Here is a 20,064-nt window from a genome sequence, read left to right on the forward strand (position 1 = left end):
TCTTCGAGGGTAAGTGTGGGACTGGCTGGAGCCATCCTCAAGGGGTGGCATTGCTCTGTGGTGAGGCCTCAGTTCGGCAGAGCCCCTAAAGCAGGTGTGCGGATGCCTTCACACAGGTAAGGGCTTTGCGGCATCAGACGGTGATGGGAAGTTTACTCGGCAAAGAAATGAGAAGGACTGATGGATTATGAGATATTATAGACTTGTCATCGACTGGGAGATGGTTGCATTTAATACATTTGTTCTGAACAGACAGTGAAGGAGACTGTTCTGCTTTCCCTCTGGGGCTGTACTGGTGTGAACACTGCCCTGTTCCTGCTGGGAGTGTTGTTACCTCGAGCACGATTAGAGCTGTGGTGATCAGACTGAGTAAGGTGGTGTGCATCTGACGTGAAGCAACGAACAGGCTGAGACAGAACCATTCCTCTCGTATTTATGATTTATTTGGCTATATCTGCATTTGCATAACTCCTTAAAAAGAGAGAGAAAGCCCATTGCCTGTGGCTATGGAAGGGTCTGGGGGCTGTGGTGCCCCGCACAGTGCTTCGGCAGAGATGCTCTGGGGAAGGGGACCACGTCTCGCAGGCACTTCTCAATAGGAGGCACTGAACGCCTTTTTACGAGCGTCACGGTCTGGAAAAGTACTGAGATGAGGCCCAACCTATAAGGAAAGGAGCAGATAGAGGATTGGTTACAGCGAGCAGCCAGCCAAAGAAAACAGCACAAGCAGGAAAGAGACTGCAGATTAGCACAAGGGGTTTTGCCTGTTTAGGGGATGTTGCTCCAACTGAAGTTAAACACTTAACCTGTTTAAAATAAGGACTGGTTTTCTGATCGGCTTCAGGAGATTCTTATTTTGCTCTAGTAACAAGATCCTGCAGTCTTACCATGGTGTGGTGGTTGTCTGACATTTTCAAATGCTGACATGCCTTAAGATGGACCCTGAAATAAATACAGCTTGTTTTCTACAGCACAGGACTTGTGTGCTTCACTGAGGGGCCAGGATGGGCTCAGAGCTCCCAGGGAAGGCCCTGTTGGGGTCAGGGATTCTTACATGACCTGCCCAACGGAGAGACAAGCAGCCTCTCCCCAGAAAGCTCCTTGGAGGGGGTGGGGGGGTGGACAGATACCCATGACAAACAAAGGGGAAGTCATCTGGGGGAGAAAGGTCCCAGGGCCTTTTGGGGTGAGCGGTGGGGTTTGCACACAGGTGCGTGCAGCAAAGCTACGCAGTAGATGCGGAGTTACTGAGATGTGTGAGTGTCTTCATCTACGGAGCTGGTTTACCATGGGGGGCCACGGTCCCAGCACAATTCCCTGTGCCATACGTCTGCCTTGCGTGGACGCGTGGAGCTGCCTCCCGCTTCCCCCACCCTGCTCAGGCTGGCTGGATGTCAGGTTTTGCATATGTAAAAATACACAGCAGTCTCTGCCCTGGAAACTTGCTAGTGATCTCATTAATCAAGACAAACAAAGCATATTTAGCTATTCCCCCTCTCTGGAGGAAGGCGTTCAGGTACTTAAATATGCATTTGAGTGCCTAACTTCAGACAATTGTTTCTGGATGTTTTTGCTTTTTCACAAGCAGCAGCAGTGACATAAGCCCTCCCCAGGAGGGAAAGGTGGGGGGGAGGCAGAACCAAGGGCTGCTGAAGTAGGTGGGCAGCCCCTGGGAGCTGGCAGGGACAATCCCCAGCTGGGCCAACTCCAATCTCCATTTAAAGATGCAGGAGTTTTTCCTTCAGAGCTGGGATTGTTAGAAAAATCCAGTGCCTGCAGGTAAGGACAGCTGAGCTGCTTCTCTTGAATGTGCCTCTGCCTTGGTGTTCCCTGCCCACCACTGCTGGGAACTGGGCAGAGGGAAATCTCTGCCTGGGATTGGGCTGAAGCTGCAGGGGAGGAAACAGCAGTTCATTCACTTTAGTCTTGGTGCAAAGCTCCCAGGTGAGAAATGTCACACTGAGCCACAACTGGCAGTAATTAAAATTAGCAGAGCCTTGACAAAGTTGAGGGATGCCAGCTTTTGCCCTCAGCATGAGTAAGTGGGAAGCACCAGGTGTAGGACAGGGGACAAGTGCTATTTTAAAAAATGAGAAAGCCTCTCATAATGAGGGCCAGTAATTAGATTAGAGTCAAGATAAGGGTGTCCTTGGGTCAAAGGTCTTATTATGACAGAGACTGGTGTTGAGAAGTCAATGCCAGTGATGAATCCTCATCTCTGATTCTTGTAATTCATATTTTAAATGATGAACCCAAAGGTACTTCCTCTAGAGACAGCTGATGATCTTCACCATTACTCTGATGTGGTTACAGACTGTTATGCCAGGATTTTGTCTGAATTGTGGATTTGGAGCATTGGCTGTAGCAGGACAGGAATACAGTTTGTAGGCATGAGCCTTGGTGATTTTCCTTGCAGGATGATGGAGCTGCAATGGTTTTCAGCTGCAGATTAGAAGCAATGTTTTGCCTTTTGCTGTTGTTTCTTGCATTTGTTATTGACAAATTAAACCATGCAGGACACTTATAACTGGGATCTTTTCATGTCAGTGCTTGCTTCAAAGAATTAGAGGGGCAGTAACCAAAACCAAAAACCCTTCTCACTCTTAATACTTAAATATGTATTTGGGGCTTATTTTCATTTAGGTTTCCCAGTTATGATAATGTTTTAAATCAGAGGCCTGTACATGATCGTTTGTCAAGCATTAATACAACCACGTGCGTCGCAAGCAGAAGCAGGATGTTAACAGAGGACTAATAACGTGTATGTGTGATGCTAAGCTGGTACAGGGAAGGCAGAGCTCCCCTGGCAGCAGCAGAGCACGTACCCCAGAGACTGCCCAGGGTTTTGTGGGTGGCGTTGGTGTTGGGCTTGTCGATGATGAGGTGGGTGCTGGGGTGTGTGTGTGCCGTAGCTGCTGGGCACTGTGAGCACCCTTGGGTGGTCAGTAAGGTTAGTTTCGGGGGGGAAGTTTTAATTAATATAGCTGGATTAAATGTTTTGTGGTGATTTGTGGAAGGCGTTGAGGAAGAACCTGTGAAAGGGGCTGATGTAAGTCTTAAGCAGCACCAGGCTCTCCTCCTGCCCTGGGAGGGTCCCCGCTCGGCTGCAGGGAGATGCGGCTGTACCCGTTCCTCCAGCACCTGCCTGGCTCTGGCGCCTGCTCAAAGGCAGCTTCCCAGCCTTGTACGATTTTTCACTTTAACAACAAAGCCGCCCCTAGACTCAGCCTAGTTTTTCCATCATCCATTTGATCGAATCCTTTTAGTGGGTGACAAAACACTTTCTTGAAACCAATCTCTATTCCTTTTTCAAAACCTCCCTTATTTACAGAAGTCTAACAAATCCAGGGTCTTTTAAGTCCTCTCCTGTTTGTTTTTTTTTTTCCTCAAAACAACACAAAACAGTGCCATGTTTGGTGGGTTTTTTTTTTCAAGGGTGGGGGGGAGGAGGGAATAAAATACACAATATGGAGAGGGGTAGGGTGTACACACTGACGCACGCCGCGCCGAGCATCCCCCGTACAGACAAAAACCGCGCGAGCGCGCGCATCGAGATGCAAATGATTTCCGTGAAGCTATCACTTGTAAAGCTTGACAGAAAATAATGAGAAACACTAAATCTTTTATAAGGTCAACACTCAAGCAGCTGTCAAACAAGAAAAGAATTTAGCGAAAGATCCGCAAAAACTTCCATCGCCTCATTAAATCCAACAGGGCCGGGGCCCGGCGTGGTGAGGAGGCACCGGGGCGCCTCCGTTTTGTGTCAGTAATTTGCGGCGGAGGAAGAGGGAAGACGAAACAGCCAGCGCCGAAGGGGCCTTGGGGGAGGCTGGGGAATCGTTAGTGCGCCAGGAGCGGCCTCGGCTCCTAATTGGAAGCATTGGGCATTATCAACGGAGGATTTGCCTCGGCTCCCTGACAGCTCTCTAGGCCTGGAATGATAGCCCACTTGTCAGTGTAAAAGACCATTAAAAACAAACCATTTTGATTTAATTGGAGGCGGTGTGCTGGGGGCCCAGGTGAGGCGCTTCATCAGCTGATGTTGGCTGCTGATGCCTTTTTCCCCCTGTATTGATGGCTTTTTTTTTTTTTTTTTTTCCCTCCCTTTCAAAAACTGTCTAGGAAAGAGAAAGAGGTGCTGAAAGATCCTTCACAGCTGCATTGAGAGCGGCTTTCAATAGGGTTGTCAACAAATGCCATGACAAGTTAGAGAGTAGGTACTTTTAAAACAGACGTTATCCTGTCCAAGATGAGCTGTGCTCGGAGGTGTATGCTGGATTATTAGGGTTACAAATACAGTGGCTTTTCCTGACAGTAGCACGCTTAACCGTTTTAATGAATGGGGTTGATTTTTCTCTCCCCGCTTCCCTAAGAACATCGGCAAATGCAGGACAAAGGGGGTCTGGGTAAATGATCTTTATTTGCTTCAAACCCAAGAAGGCTTCAAAAAGTGCTCAGCAATTTTTGGCTGCTGTATTTAATGCCCCATGGGGATTTGGGGGTTTTGGCTTTTTTTTTTTCCTTCCTGAAAATAAGGGCCACAGATGTTTTCTGGAGTTCACTGGTCACTTGGTCTGGGCAGCAGGGTGAATAAAGGAGAATTAACCCACTGGAGCTGTAACCTGGCATGTGCCCCCCTTGGCAGGTGTCCCGGGGTCAGAGCAGAGCTGGCAGCTTTCACACCAAATTCATGTTTCTGAGATCTGAATCCCGACCCTTTTCATGCCAGGCAAGAGTTTTGTCTCAAACTGAGCTGTCTGTTGGTGAACAGCATCTCTGCAGAAGGCAGAACAGGACCAGGAACAAACCCCCAAGTTTATTTAAAAAGGAATTCTGTGGATTTGTGTGTGAAACAGTATGGAGCGCTGAAAGCAGTGGTAGGTGCTGACCTGTAGCCCAACACAGCATGTCTAGTTTTACTCTACTGTGAGCTGTGAGGCTGCAGCCACCCCAAATCCGTTCCCTTCTCAGGTGAATAGCTCCATAACAGCAACGGCCATTACTTGCCAACAGTTGCTTGTGCTGCCTTTGGACACCAGGGCTTGGGTGTAGGTGGGGACTGCCCTGGAGATGGCTGCACGGGGAGGGCTGGGGTTTTCTTGTGCCGGTTGGGAGATGTTGGAGAGCAATACAAATGGCAGGGATGGCAGATGGGTTACCGTGATTGAGGAAGGGCTGAGCGCGGCAGAGAGCAGCATTAGGGTGTGATGGGGAGGTCGAGTGTGTCCAGGGCACGTGCACAGGGATACTGGGCAAGGCTGTGATCTGAGCAGCTGAATTGCTGGAAGATTCAGCTATTAGAGAAAACAAGAAAACCTCCAGAATCTGATGGTGACGGGGGCCTGGAGCCTGCGTTTAGTCACAGAATGGCTGCGGTGTGGGAGGTCCCAGCGGGGATGTGCAGGGATCATGCTCAGGATAGCTGGGTCTCTGCTGCCCATTTGGAGCCCTGAGGGGTGTTGTATTTTCTTTTTTTGCATTGTGCCTGTTGTAGGGTGGCCACCACTGAGGGCCAGTGGTTCTGCTTTGGATTGCCACTGTGGGGCTGGGACCCACCGATTCATGTCACTAGGGTGATTGAACAGCCATCAGGTGACACACTTTGCTTTTGGACAGCCAAAATCCTAGCTGAAGGGAGGCTTGATCTGGTACCATGGTGACAGAAAGCTCTTGAACTCCTTGCTTTATTCTTTAAGCAGTATTTAGGCCCCAGGAGACAAGTTTTATAACACTCCAACTCCACAAAGTTTTGCTGCCCTCAAACCTGGGAGAATAAATGCTGTATCTGAAAAGCCAGCTCACCGTGCACGGTGTGTATCAAGCCTAGGTTATTTAAGCAGAGACTATGGCTTTTCTGACAAGACAACAGTTGCAAGATTACATGAGCTGTGTTTGTCAGTTCAGCTCTTTAGACAAAAATAGAGGTAAGGCATTAAAAAGAAATGTGGAACATTTTTGTGTGTATGTGTTAAACCTCAACTGCTAATTCTGATGAAGGATCAGGCTGTGAGCAGATATCGGATCCCTGGTGAGAATCAAATTCCGGAGCCCAGAATTTTGCTGCAAAGTTTATACAGTGGGGATTCCTCTAATTACTTTCAGTGGAAATTTACCTGACAGAGCTTTCCCAGGTAACGCAAGGCATAGGCGGGAGAGCCGCTCAGTCGTTGACAGAGCCTTTGATTTTGTGCCAGGTTGCAAATTAAGTCTTTTGCCAAGGTACCCGAACACTTGCTCGTCAATTGCTTATCGCTTATTCATATTGCGCATCGAGTGCAGCTCGTTTCATCTGCTCGGGAAGGCAGCACATGTTGACAAAAGTGTTGTCCAAAGTTGTCGCATTTTCTTTCCTCCCCCTGTTTGGTCAAGTAAACAAGACTATTCTCCCTGGAAAGCCACCTTGAAGGTCTGTGCAAGTTGGAATTCTCCAATGAGCAAAGGAAAAACCCTGGTGTCAGTGACACGCGGTGCATGAAGATATTTTGACACGTTGGTGAATTCCGTCCTACATCGCTGCTGCGTGAGGTGTTGCTACCTGAGCTCTTCTGGACTGACTTGTCAGAGCCCTGGGAATCTGTTGCGGAGTGGCCAGCGTTGACTTACTGGTATGGATTGTGGCTATGAAATATTTGGATGGAGGTAAGCTGGAGCCTCGCCCTGTGCTGGCACAGACAGGGCTGTGGGGATGCTGTACTTTGGCAGCAACACTCATTCCAGAGTTTGGTTGACCCCGGGGATGCCATTCTGCCTGGGCCAGCATGATGCTAGCGATGAGTGACACCGGGACAGGACACATCCCGTGAAGGTGGTGGGCAGGAGCATTTATGTCCATGCTGGGTGCCTGAGGTACAGCCCCCAGGGAAGGTAGTCCCACATCTACAAATATATAAAGTCTTGGTGCACAGGGTGTTGGCAAAACCCAAGCTCAGGAATCACCTTGCTGCAGGCAGAGCAAGGCAGAAGCCATTTGCCTTGGGGGTGACTGAGGAAGAGGAGGATAGTAGAAGGGTCTTGCTGAGGTGAGTAAGGAGTTAACTTGTGTTTGGTTTTGTAAAAAATACTAGTAATGAAATACTTCAATTCAGCAACTTTCCCTAATGAACTGCCCATCAGGACAGGACTGGGTCCCTGTGACCTGTTTGCTTCAGTGAGCTGGAGGGCCCAGGAGACCACGTGCCAGGTCGGTCCTTCGGAGCGAGACGTGGAGCAGGAGCGATCGCCCGGTGTGGGAGAGCCTGTAAATCACCCGGTTAGCTTAATAGCGTGGGCCATTATTCTAAAGCAGTGGGGCTGAAACCTAAATCCAGATGAAAATGTAGTCAATTTGTCTATACTTTACTGACTGAATGACTACATAATGTCATGCAGCCCTGGCAATGCAGGGAGCAAGCAAAGGCAATTAGTGGGGAGGGCAAAGCTCCTTTGTTTTCTTCTCTTAAACTTCCTCTGCAAGCTGTAGCACGGTGCCAGGAGAGAAGTCTTGCAGGGGCTGAATGGAAAGTCCAGTTTAAGAGCCAGTAGTGACATCCACACCCAGTTTCTGCAGTTCTCTAAGGGATCAGGATGGGAATAGAAAAATCCTCCTTGTTGATTTTTATGGCTCTGAAGGAAAAAAAATCCTCATCTTCCTCCTGTTTCCTGCTTTGGGTTACAACCATCCTGGTAGCTGGGTGCTCTGTATTGCTCCCCCCAGCCCCCAAAACGAGCCAGACTAGAAGGCATCATGCCAGATGACAGGGGGTGCCTGTGACAAGAAGGATGAGTGGCTTGAGGACACGTCATACCCCTGCACCTTGCACCAGCCTCAGGCCACATGGAAAAATAGTCCAAAGTGGGGCTGTGGTCAGGACAATGGAGTCTGAATATTCTTGCCCAGAGGTTGAAGCTGTTCCTATGAGCATCTTCTGTAGTGGCCAGAACAGGGCAATGTCAGGGAAGGGTGGTAGGAAATAATATGCAGACGCAAGTCTGCTAAAATGTTTTTGTAAAGTGATATTTTTGTGGTTGCTTTTCATACTGCTTTTTGTGCAGTAGGATGAGGGTGTTACATGGATTAAAGACAGTGTTTGGGTAAGCTGCCTGCAGTGGTCAGAGCTAACAGCTGGCCTCTCCAGGCCATCGAGACTTAAAAAACACCAAAAAGTAGTTATCTACAACCATGGAGGAGCCTGAGAAAGGTTTCACAAGGACAGAAACACTGTGAGAACAAGCTCCCTCACCTCTGGAGCACTGCTCTCTATTCTCACCCTTGTAAAGGAGGGATCGATCGAGTCACTGCTGGAGTCCCTGGGTTTGGTTGGAGAGTCAGGCCACTGCCTTTCACGACCCTTCCACCACTACCTGTGTAGAACCCAACTTTACAGAGAGAGTTAATGCGTGAGTTTTGAGGCTACTAAGTGTCTTTGGGAACTATCAACTTTCTCTGTGTTGTTACTACTTTTAACTGGGTAAACATTTATGGATGTTCAAGAAAACTTTTTTCCATGGGGGAAACCATGCACTGAAACTCAACTGGAGTAATGAATTTCCTGATCCAAGTTTTGATGTGGGCTGTGCCTGTTAGATCTGCAGCTGGGGAAAGGCAAACCTTCCAGGTTAATGTAATGAGAAAAGACAAATACAGAAAATCTGCAGAGGCTGTGCAAAATGAGCTGTCCCTCCTCCCCTTGGATGCTGCCTCTGGGAAGGAAGGGAAGAGGAGAGGAAGGAGAAAGGCAAAGAGAGGAAGAAAAGACTCAGAGGCTTGAGAGCTGTGGCTGGGGGAGGAACCCAACCACAGTCATGGATGAAACAAAAGGGAAGGCATGAAGAAAAACACAGGCTGAAAAATGAATAGTGATGGAAAGGTCTGGGGTGAGAGGAGCTCTAAAGAGGAGGCTTGCCCCAGTATCTCGTGTGACTTACACAATCTGTTTAACAGCGATCGGTCATGTTCTTTCCCTGACACTAGCCGCAGCAGCAGCTCTGTGCTGACAGGCAGCAGGGATAAATGATTACTGACATATGCTAATCGGACAGTCTTAGACAGGACTTAAGAAGAATACATCAAGGTGGTGCAAAACACATTTCTTGGTCGAAACTCTCCAACTTGTAGAAGTAAATTAGCTTCAGGAAGGCACAAGGTTTCTTCGTTGGTTTAAACTGTGGTTAAAAATCAACAGCGTGGCAAAAAATCACAACCCCAGCAGAACAAGGGCTGGGGCAGAGGGCTGAGAGGCTCTTTGAAGCGTTATCTATCAATGCCAGATATGATTTTGGCCATGTAAACTCCTTGCAGGGTTTCAGTGCTTTCAGACTTTCTGGTGTCTCCTTTCTGTTCCACTTGCCCAGCTCTCTTCCCTTCTCTCCTAAAATGCCCCCTAGCCCTTCACTTGAAGTTTCCCTATAATTTACAGCACAAACAAAGCTGACGAAATTCAAACAAATACCTCAGAGCACAGCAGGATGCACAGATGAATTCAGGGAGGTGTTCAGATCCCATTGCTAGAACAAGAAATCTTCACCTTGTCTCTTATTTGGATCAATTAAAGGAAGTGTCACACACATCTGCAACCTGTCTAGAGCCTTTGTTCAGTCTCAGGGTGAATAATGTCAATCGGGTAGTTTAGAAAGGTATAAAAAGTGCAGGCTTTCTGGAAAGCTCTAATTCTTGGGGCAAAAATGCTTCTTGAAACATCTGGTGTGGTCTGAATTAGTTATGGTGAGAGCTGATAAAATGGCAGGCCACCAAAATGCAGGTTTGTCTTGTGTCGGGCAGTTGTGGCAGTACCAGCAGTGAACCAAGGCCACCCCAGTACTAACGGCATAAAAAGATGCTTCTCATCTCATGAAAGCTTACATAAGGTAGAAAAAGTCATTAAGCTTTTATCTGGGCAACTGCTGCCTCTCTTCCAGGGCTTATGACTGTGAAAAGTATCTCACCTTGAAGTCTGAGAAGGGGCTGATGTCTGAATACATCCAGTGCAGGACCATTTTAGGGTCCTGTGAGCCTTGTGTCTACCTTCATTGTGTGCTAAGGGTGTTATCAGGGCATGTGGGCAAGGTTAGAAGGTGTCCCTGAGTGCAGTCAAGTGCTCCATACCTTCTCCAGGTGGGGCAGGTGCCAGAAGGACTCCTCCTTTGCAGGTGGTGGGTGTTTTCGCAGGAATGTGGTGCGAGTTTCACACACTTTGTACTCCTGTAACTAAAGGTAAACAAGAACGGGCTGAAATGGCTGCACAGCTACATACATCAGCCTGGTGCAATGTAACGACACTGAGATGAACAAGACTAAAAGTGCCTTGGGACTGATGACCACAAGTGCCTGATGTGGGCAGTTTAATGTCCATGCAGCTAATACTGATAGCTAAAACACAGTGATGAGAAAAACATGAGCAGCTGCCAGCTCCGCTTTATCCAGCATCCCAGTGAGATGCCCGCTGCCAGCAGGAAGCCCTGTGTTCTGGGCTAGAACAATGGCTCATCCCTCGCTGGGAAAGTCACTTCCACCCCCCCCACCGTGGGGGTGCTCCTGGATGTCTGGTGTGTGTTGCTCTCCTGATTAACTGCAGCTTGCGGTGCTTCGTAGTCTCAACACAAGGTAGTGAAGGTACCTGCTGAATGTTTTGGCCGCTGCATGAAACCCTGGGGAATCTGTCTGCTCTGTGGTCTAGGATGTAGGTTTGTGTTGCTTAACTCAGTAATTGGTGGCTACAGGCTTTGGGAACTTGATGGAGGGAGCTTAGTGATTAAAAACATCAGTCCTTAATAGATAAGGTAGGAATGCACTTTCCAGCATCCTAGGCTTGTGCATTCATAAAGTAGCTGCTAATTAAGAACACTGTATTCTTGTACTTCAACTATAAAGCATAGTTTGTGATGGCAGGAAGCCCATTGAAATCGGTCATTACCATATTAGCTTGACTCTTCTTTGAGCCATTAACTAATAAAACAGTCATTGGCTGCTTTTAAATGTTATTACAATATTGGTGTGTTTAACAGCACAGCGTTGCACTCTAACAACTGCTGAGGGTGCTGGCATCAACCACACGGCGCCAGGGTCAGGGCTGGTGCCGGTCCCGTGAACGTTTGTCGGTTTGTTCCTCTTTGTCCACTGTCACAGGTAACCCGAGCAGAGCTGATGTGGTCCAAAGGACAGTCTGCAGGGCTCCTGGCATGGGAATGACATAAAAACCAAAGATAATTTGAAACTTAATTCTTATTTACAGCAGGGTGTTTAACTGTTGTGGTGACGCAAAGAGAACCAGAGCCTTCATTTTGATCGATCCCAGGAGTTCACCTGTGACTAGAGGCTTTTTATGCAGACAGATGTTTGATGATCGCTAGAATGGTGTGCCTACAGGATAAGTGTCTGAGCCTTTGAAAGGCCTTGGCCAAAGCACTGCTGCCCTGGAGAGCTTTCTCAGCTCCTGTGCATATCTTCAGATATAAAAATACTTTTTTAAAAAAAAACCCACCTTCCCTTTTGCCTCTAGAGTACACTAATGAACACACACATTTGGATCTATCCCACAGCATCACCCCACGAGACATGCTCTGGCTGAAGCCAGGCCCATCTTGGCTAGGAAGCTGCTCATCTTTGTTAGGCTTCGCCAGCCTTCTAGTAGTCAGGAGGGATGTCTCCCAGCTGGGAGAAGTCCGTCCATCGTAGGAGAGGACAGTGGGGCTTGTGCCTGGTAGCCGTGCTGTGCAAAGCAAGGGAAAGCACTGCTGGGGTATTGTCACCTTTTTCTTTTCCACTTGCAGGGCTGCTGTCAGGGCTCTCTGCTGCTCCATCCACAGCTCCTTGTATTTGTGTTGGAGGAGGTCAGAAATGGAAGTGCAAGGCCTGGAAAACATTGAAAACACAACAGTATAATCTCCAGGGTTAATACCTCTCTTTACCTCCCATGCTGATTCACATCTCCGCTCCTGGAAAGCGTGTCTTGTGAGAACATGAATAAAATCTCACACTGGGAAAAGCTCTTTTCCTCAAAGACTCAAACCCACATTGATTTGAAGTTAAATACGCCACAGCCTGTGATAACCTGTAGCAGGACTGTGCCAGGGCATTGCCCAGAACGGGCACAACCTCTGTTGAAGCCCTGGTGTGCTGGAAGGACGATGGAGCACCACAGACTGTGCCTCAACCTTGGGCCCTGCTGTGGCTCCAGGAGAGCATTTCCCAGCTGGTACCTGATGGTGGGTAACGAAAGCACTGAACAGGGCCATGTCCAGAAGCTGAGAGCTGGGCTCTTGCTCCTCTGAGCACCAGGGTGACAATGCAGCTCTGGTTGGGTCCCTTCCAGCCTGACACAGCCACGGCAGCTGCCTGGGAAGAACCACTGGGTGAAAAGTGTGTTTTGCTAAATAACACTGCTTTTGCTATTAAAATATCACTACTGTGGTATCCTAAAAAGCTGCAAATGGATGCAATGACGGATTGGATGAGAGGAGTAAGTGCTGTCCTAAGCAATCTGCGCAGGGATAAAAATGAACTCCACGCAGACGGTCAGGTGTCTGCAGCAGAAAGGGGAGCCGAAATGCTGAGCCCTGGTCTAGCACCTCAGCTGCACAGACCAGATGTATTTGCCCCCTGAAACAGGGTACCAGGGAGCCTCTTGGCCAGGAGGAGACAGCAGCAGAGACCATGGTTATAGAAAAATAGTAAAAGTAAAAGGCAGTTGCTTGTTGGCCAGTGTCCTGTTCACCTGCTCTGAGCTGGCATTAACCTGACCAGCTTGTGAGAGATCTGCAGCCTGAAATTGTTGAGCCTTGCTCCTTGCAAGTGATGATACTTTAACTTCATCAGCCGCCATGGGAGGCAGAACTGGCAGTGGCAGCCGCAGCAGGGTTCTTGCCTTGAGGACAGCATATCATTTATTGCTGTGGTCCTGCTGCTATTCTTTTCCCCTAGAAGCAAACGCTTGAAGGTGATGGAGGACCTCAGCCTCGAGTTTTATTGGTCCTTGTCCTTGCACACCTTGCTGGGAAGGGACTTTCCTATCTCAGCAGCAACCAGTGACTGTGGAACTGTCATCCCCAGCTCTGCTCCCACCTGTAGCCTGCAGTGCCTTCAGCTGCAGCTCCTGGGACAGAGAGGCTGTGCTTTCCCTGCCTCTCTGCATGGGCTGCAAGATGCTGGAGACTTGGGCTAACTGCTGGGCTGCTTCTGGGCCACCAGCTCCACCAGGAGATTGTTTTCTGCAGAGAGCGCCCATGTGCCGCAGAGTGAGCTGGTGCTTCCCAGCTTTTGGCAGGAGTGGGTCCAAAATTGGTAGCAGCCAGCTTTTAGCAGTCTGGAGCATCTCTGACGATCACGGAGGGCGCCAGCGGCACGTATGCAAATAGTAACTCTTCTGTTTCTTGTTCCTTCACCCCTGTGGTGACTTTTATTACTTAATTATTGCACACCACATGCTTCAAAACAGCCTAATCTATGGTCGTGTTTTCTAATGATACTAGATGTGCAATCCAGCAATATACATCCCGAGGGGGCATTCATATCAGAGGAGACATCCTTCTGCAGACCTCCTGTTTCATAGATCACATGCTGCAGGGCTTTTCAAGGCTTTGCTTACAAATCAGCTGTGCTGCTCCACACCGTTATCTGGAGACACCCAGTGCCAAAGGCGACACCAACGTTTACCCTTCGTCGTCCCCTCTTTCCTCCCCTCTTTCTCTTCCAGTTTGGCATTTCTTATTGATCAGAGCCGGGGAAAATATTTACAAAAGGAAAAAAGATGTGGCAAACCTGTAGTCAAGTGTCTTTTTGTCCAGGTGGGTTTTCAGTCTCATTGCATGGTGTAAATTTTGGTATTCCTGGCGCAAGCACATGGTGAGCCTTATAGATGGGCTTGTTTCCTTGGCCTGTCCCTTTGCTCTCCAAGACAGGAGCTTTCCTGGTGTGCAGGAATAGCAGGTAGGGACACAGAAAAACATTGAGCCGTTGTGTGTAGTGTTTGATTATTGATTTTTTGTGGTAGCTGTGTGTGTTTTCACATCTCCATGGAGGTGACTTTTACCATCTTCAGTGGACCAGCCAGTTGGTGACTGATTAGTCCACAGCTGGCTTGTAAGTAAATACTCGAAAGGACACATTTGGGTTGGTGCTCTTCAGAGATCCTTCCCTGCCGTGTGATTAATCGCATTTAAGTCCTGATCCAGCAAAGTATAGAATCATGCCTGGAATGATACGTGCATGAACTGCCTCTTGGAAATCTGTGGGAATGACTCGTGTGCTTAGTTATACACATAAGCTCTGGTGGGGCTGTAGGACGTAAGGCTTCGTCTGCCCTTTCCTGCCTCCTTTGAGAGAAATACTGAGAAATTGGAGAAGAGCAGGGGGTATGGGGTAATGCGCGTTGACTAAGGTTACTGGTGAGATTTCAGTGAGGTGGCTTTTTCTTTGTAGGTCAAATGCTGATCTCATCGGAGTGGATGGGGAATTTTGGCCCCGGTGTCGGTGCTGCTTGGCAGTGTGACAGTATTCCTCATTTGCAGCTGGCCTTTGGGAAAACGTCCTCTTGCCTTAGTGTTACTTAAGGACACGAATGAACGGCTTGTGTGTTCTGTTTCCTTTTGTCACCCTGCCCAGATGTCACTCCTCTGAACTGGGAGGATTTTGCTGTTATCGTCTGTGGATGCTGTGCGGAGAGCAGGGGAAGCATCCGCTGAAAACGCTTATTGCGGATTAAAATCCATCTCGTTCAGAGTAACTCAGATCTCCTTGTTTTGGCACAAGCACCCTGCCACAGAAAGGAAAGGGAAAGAAGTTCTGATAGGATGTAACAAATTATTTATACTTGTGGAAAGAAATAATCAGCTGCTTACTTTTATAGTCAAATAGTTGGAGCCACTTCTAATGTTGACATTTCCTAAATATTTTAAAATTTATCTGTGCACATTTTCAGAACTATTATCCCTGAAACAGTTCCTGTCTCTTTAATAGCCTCTCTCTCTAATTTACTTTCAAGAGTCAGGGTACAGACCTAGTTTCAACTGAAATGACAAGCGCCTGCTAACTTGGTTATACAATGTGGTATGCTAGTCTGCCAGAAATCTCCTGGAAAAGAAGCTGCAGCCTCCTAATAGGCTATTTTACTGTGAAAACAATGTTAAAAAGTATAATAAAGTATTAACAATATTAAAATAAAACAGTGTAGGCCTTAAATGAGCTACAAACTAGTTAAATCTATTCTACTCAATATGAGCCTTCAGTGCCTTGCAGCTGATACCTCAGAGCTGGGATTTATCTAAAATGAAGGCACCAGGGACATGCAAGAGAAATGGTAATTATAATTTGCAAACATTAGGCTGACACTTTTTTTGTGTATGTGTGTATAAATTCTGACAGCTGTGATTTGTGCCATGCCAAATAGTGTTCCACCGGGCTGGGAAGGGCTCCCTTTCTGGCAGGCCATCCTCAGAGCAGCAGCTCATTAAAACTTTGGAGAAGGAGAAGTTGCCGAAAACAGGAAGGCGTCAGAACCATCTGAGGGACTTTTGGTACACGCTTGTTGAAAGGTGTTTGAGAAGAGAGCCTTGGGTCTGACAAACTGGAATTTTAGTACGCCTCTCCGTTCACAGTGGGGCAAAATAATTGGTCATCAGTGACTACTAATTTGGTTTAGTAGCCAGAGGCATTTTTTTTCTTCCCAGAAAATCAATGACAGTGCCGAGGCCTGTTCAACGTGATTCAGCTCAAGACGGGTCCTCATTTAGCTCTTGATGCTTCTTCCACTGGAGACAGCTATTTTGTTAAAATGAAATTAAAATCTATCTATAATACTCGGCTCAGGGAGCAGCACCCGTCAATGCCATGCTGCTCTTGAGGTTTCAAGGTTGTCAGTCTCCCCTCAACCTTCTTTTCAAAGGCTTATATATCAACTAAAAAAAAAAAAAGGTACTTGGCAAAAGTGGATACAAAGGATTTTGCTCAGGAAAGGGGTTTATATCAGCTTAAAAGGTGCAATCAATTTGAATGCTAAGTTGTGTTGTAAAAGGGCAAAAACTTGACTTGTGACTGCCTTTTTTTTTTTTTTTTTGTATAATTCAATAGCACAGGGGCTTGTAAATATTTTAGCACAAACTTCAGGCCTTGGATTTTCTGGGTAGCCCTTCAGCCAGCGTGGACGGCTCCTGCAGCATCACCCTGCTGCTGGTCAGGATGGGCTCCGGCGGGGAGCGGAGGAGGGAGCAGAGGACACACACGGGCATCGACTCCCCGGCGGCTGCGCAGCTGTCTGGGCTGTGCTGAGAACGCTCCTCTAATTTCAGTGGCAGCAGGATCTGGCCCTGCATGGGTGCTTATGCAACAGATAAATTATATAATTGACTTTTTTTTACAGTGGTGGTATTAAAAGCTGTGTTGCAACACCACTGCCTATCCTGAAACTTTAACCCTTGAAAGGTTAATGAGGTTTCAGGGGTGTTTAGACCTTGCTGGTGTCCTTCCACCTAAGATGATGTGCTTTTGCTGCCCACCTGGGATCTGTCTTTGGGGTCTTCAGCCCACAGGGGAGACAGCCCCAGGGGGCACCACCTTTGTGTTCCTTTCTTGTGTACTTTTTGATGGGAAGGATTTGTCCTGTCGTAGCAGTGTCCATGTAGAGATCTACCCTTGGTTTGTGGCTGGGTCAGCTGAACCAGCTCCCACCAGCTCAGGTTGGTTTCTTATTGGGAACTAGTTTGGCTTCTGGAATCTCTGGAGCGCAGGGCTCCTCGGTGTGGCTAGCACAGATTATCTTCAGCAAATAAAGCATAAACTGGGGTCTGTGATTCTGCTCAGGGCCTTGGGGTACTGCCAATGGAGGCAGCAGTAAGGCATTAACGCTCAGGTCCCTCTGCCCTGAGAGGGGGCTGATAGCACAGGAAAATTCTGCTTACGGTTCCCTTGTACTGCTATATTGTCTCCCTTCCTCCCTCCTTACTGATGGGCCGGAGCTAGCAATCTATCTCCCATTAATTTGTCTCTGTGTAGCCCAGCAGGAATCTGGGGTATGATTACAGCTCTGGCCCTTGTGCGAGAGCCGGCAAGGCCTCGGCATCCCTTTGCAAACTGCCTGGTTCTGCCTTGCCTTAATTGTTCCCCTTTGGCCAGTGGACCTGTCTCTTCTAACAAGGGCAGTGAGGAGGGCCGAGGTAATTGAAGCACTTAGCCACACTCCCAAGCACTGCCTCCTGCAGCTAATTAGGAAAGAGGGCCGCTGGGCTCTTCGTTATTTCTTTTAATTGTTTGTGGGTTTTGCATAACGGTGAATGGCAGAAGAGGGATGTGCAGTTAGTGGTGAATTCTTGACTTTGAAATTTTGTATAAAAGGTCACTTACAATTTGTTAACGCTTTCACAAGAGTGAATTCAATTAGTGGCCCCGGCGGTCCCCGCGCACACGCGTACGGGTGTGTTTGTAAGGAGAGGGGAGAGCTGGCAAAACAAGCAGGGTGTGAACGTAAAGGCTAAGAAGCTTGCGGACTATACAGTAAAGTTATAGGCCCCTTACAGCTTTATGGTCCTCTAAATAGGTCCTGGCAATAAACCCATGGAGAGGCCTGAAAGATCATTTTTAAATGATCTCCACTTGTCCTCACTTTCCATTAAACACTGAAGAAAATAACAAGAGAAAAATGGGTAGAAAACACTCAGGGACCAATTTTTTTTGCAGTCTTTGGGCTGGCAAAACTCTCAGTTGAAATAGTGAGTCTTCCACCCACGCAGCGGCTGCAGGATCTGTGCCGTCAAAGCACTGATTACTCTGAATTTCTGAAGCTTCTTTTACACTTCTTGTAATTTGGATGAGGAAATAACAATATAAATTATCTCACTGTGGGCAACCAACGAGGCAGTGGCTTCTTCTAAGTGTCAGAGGATCTGTTATTTTGCTCAGAGGGCTCGTATGTATAGAACAGTAAAAAGAATAAAATCCATTGTAAACATGCACTTTAAAAGATTTATCAGATGCTCATAGCTGTACTTAGGAGTACCCACGGTTACAAGAGCACCAATTTGCTTTACTATTCCCTCCCAGGCCAAGAGTGAGATGTATACTTGTAATGGTCCTAAATGTACACATGGAAACATGTGTCTGGTAGTGAAGATACCAAGCCAGCTCTCAGCCATTAAATAACTGGCTTCACAAGCTGGAATTTGTGCATTAGCCTTGATTTTTTTTTTTTTTTTTTTTTTTTTTTTTTTGGGGGGAGATACCCTTTGGCTGTCTTAATTGAAGATTTAGATTTGTCTTCAACACATTTGTCTCCTGACTGGAAAGCTGCTGTTACCCTCTGAGAAATTCAAGTGGGATGCGATTATGGGACAGAGCTATTCTGCCTGGAGGTCCCAATCCGTGTCTGAGGGGGAACATTGTTCAGTCTGCAGCCATCAACAAATGCAAAACATCCCGATGAGTGAAAAACCAAGAAGAAACCCCCCCACAATGCTGAGCAAAACAAATCAAAGAGCAAGGTCTTCCCTTTGACCTCCATCCCATGCTTGAATTTCTCTGGCTGGGTGGGAACATTACTTGGTTTGAAAGGAAAAGATGTCAATGAGGGCTGAAAAGCTTCGCTGTCACAAAAAGGATTCTGTGGTTATTTCCCCCTGACCCGGGCTTTCATTACACAGACTGCAAAAGCAGAAGTTTGCAAGGGAAAAAGTCCACTTGTGGCAAGAAGTAGTTTTAGATGGTAAAAGTTTTAGAAGAAATTTTTCAGCCAGCTGTAAAGAATGGAGATAAACCCACAGACGACAGCCAGTCTGTGTGACAGAGCGTATTACTTTCCTATTCAGTGTAATACAATTGGTAATAAGGGATCTAAATCTGTTCTTTAGCGTGCTTTTTTTTTTTTTTTTTTTTTTTTTCCCAGCTCTGTGGCTGACATGCAGTACCTGAACCTTATGCCAAACCATGACTTGGCTGTTTATTTTCTCTTAAGCTGGGAGCCTGAAGTAGTTAGAAACTGTTAGAACTGCAGTAAAAAATGATACTGAAAGAGAACCAGTATCTTCACGGTGTGCTCAGGATTTTTTTCTGAAGGGGGTAACAGGTCTTTCTGCCCAACCAGATGCTGCGGCCACCCGAGCACAAGGCAGCACTATCCAGGTAGATGCAGCTGGGAGCTCTGCAGTAGTTGCTGTACACACAACGATGTGAGCACATACCCAGCCTGGAATGTCTCCAGTAGAAGAAAATTATTCTTGAAATAGAAATTCTTATCTTAGTGATGTGGGAATGGTGGCAGATACACAGAGTGCCTTTTGCTGTGGAACTGGATAGGATATGCAATTATCTGAAGTGATGGGAGTCCTCTGTATTTTAACTTGGTTGCATTTTTCTGGTGCCTTCAGCCTCACAACGGTTCCAGTCACCGTGTTACATTTTTACAATTTATTTTGTCAGTGCTCAGATTTATTTTTTTTTTTTTTCTAAAACTTTTGTTTGCCCCAATCTTTTGAAGTTTTGGGGCTTTAAACTCTGTTTGGTTTCCAGTGATCGTGAATCAGATGTGGGCTTGCTGTAATAATCATCTTTCTTGCCTGTCCACCTTTTCCTGGTGGGTTCTTTCCGGGAACACCCTCTGCTCTTCAGTATTGTTTCTCTGACATATCTTTGCAGCTGGTCTATAGCTAGATTAGCTTTTCTTTTTTTTCCTAGGGCCATATATTAATGTCTTGAAATGTTCTTTAAGTACCTCAAAAATAAACGCACCAGTGCACTCTGTTTGCCAAAGAGATGCTGGAAATATCTCAGCACCTTTTGGGCAGCTTTCTAAGCTTTGTCCTGGCTGTGTGCAAACAGCGTGGACGCTTTGAGTGGAAAGGCCACTTGCAAAGCAGAGCATGAGCACTGCAACCTCCCTCCTTGGAGAAGGTGAAAGATAAGGACGGAGCAGTCAGTTAAGCCCAGAAGCTGCAGGGATAGCCAAGGTAACAGCTGAGCTGCTAAAGGCCAGTGAGACAACTGTCGATGGGGCGTTAGGACAATTGCAAATGATACAAAGAAAAGGGGAGGTACTGCATAACTGATGCCCTTGGCCAATTGTAACAATTTGAAGAGAGATTGCTGTGACCAAATGCTTTAGAGAGGTG

At 47.2% G+C, this 20,064-nt stretch overlaps 1 protein-coding gene across 1 annotated transcript in view; it reads right to left on the reverse strand.

Moving 5' to 3' along the window:
• Positions 1 to 432: 432 nt before the first annotated feature.
• The window catches only part of CFAP77 (cilia and flagella associated protein 77), a 61,178-nt gene continuing 41,546 nt past the window's right edge, over positions 433 to 20,064 (reverse strand). Inside the window, exons 4-6 of the mRNA XM_026860455.1 lie at positions 11,725 to 11,827; positions 10,082 to 10,183; positions 433 to 661 (exon numbers count right to left, since the gene is read on the reverse strand). Of these exons, the coding sequence (XP_026716256.1) occupies positions 593 to 661; positions 10,082 to 10,183; positions 11,725 to 11,827 (274 nt within the window). The 3' untranslated portion in view covers positions 433 to 592. The remainder of the gene's footprint in view (positions 662 to 10,081; positions 10,184 to 11,724; positions 11,828 to 20,064) is intronic.

Source organism: Athene cunicularia (assembly GCF_003259725.1).
Source record: "Athene cunicularia isolate RWA chromosome 17 unlocalized genomic scaffold, athCun1 chr17_part1, whole genome shotgun sequence".
In the NCBI taxonomy this organism is placed as follows: domain Eukaryota; kingdom Metazoa; phylum Chordata; class Aves; order Strigiformes; family Strigidae; genus Athene; species Athene cunicularia.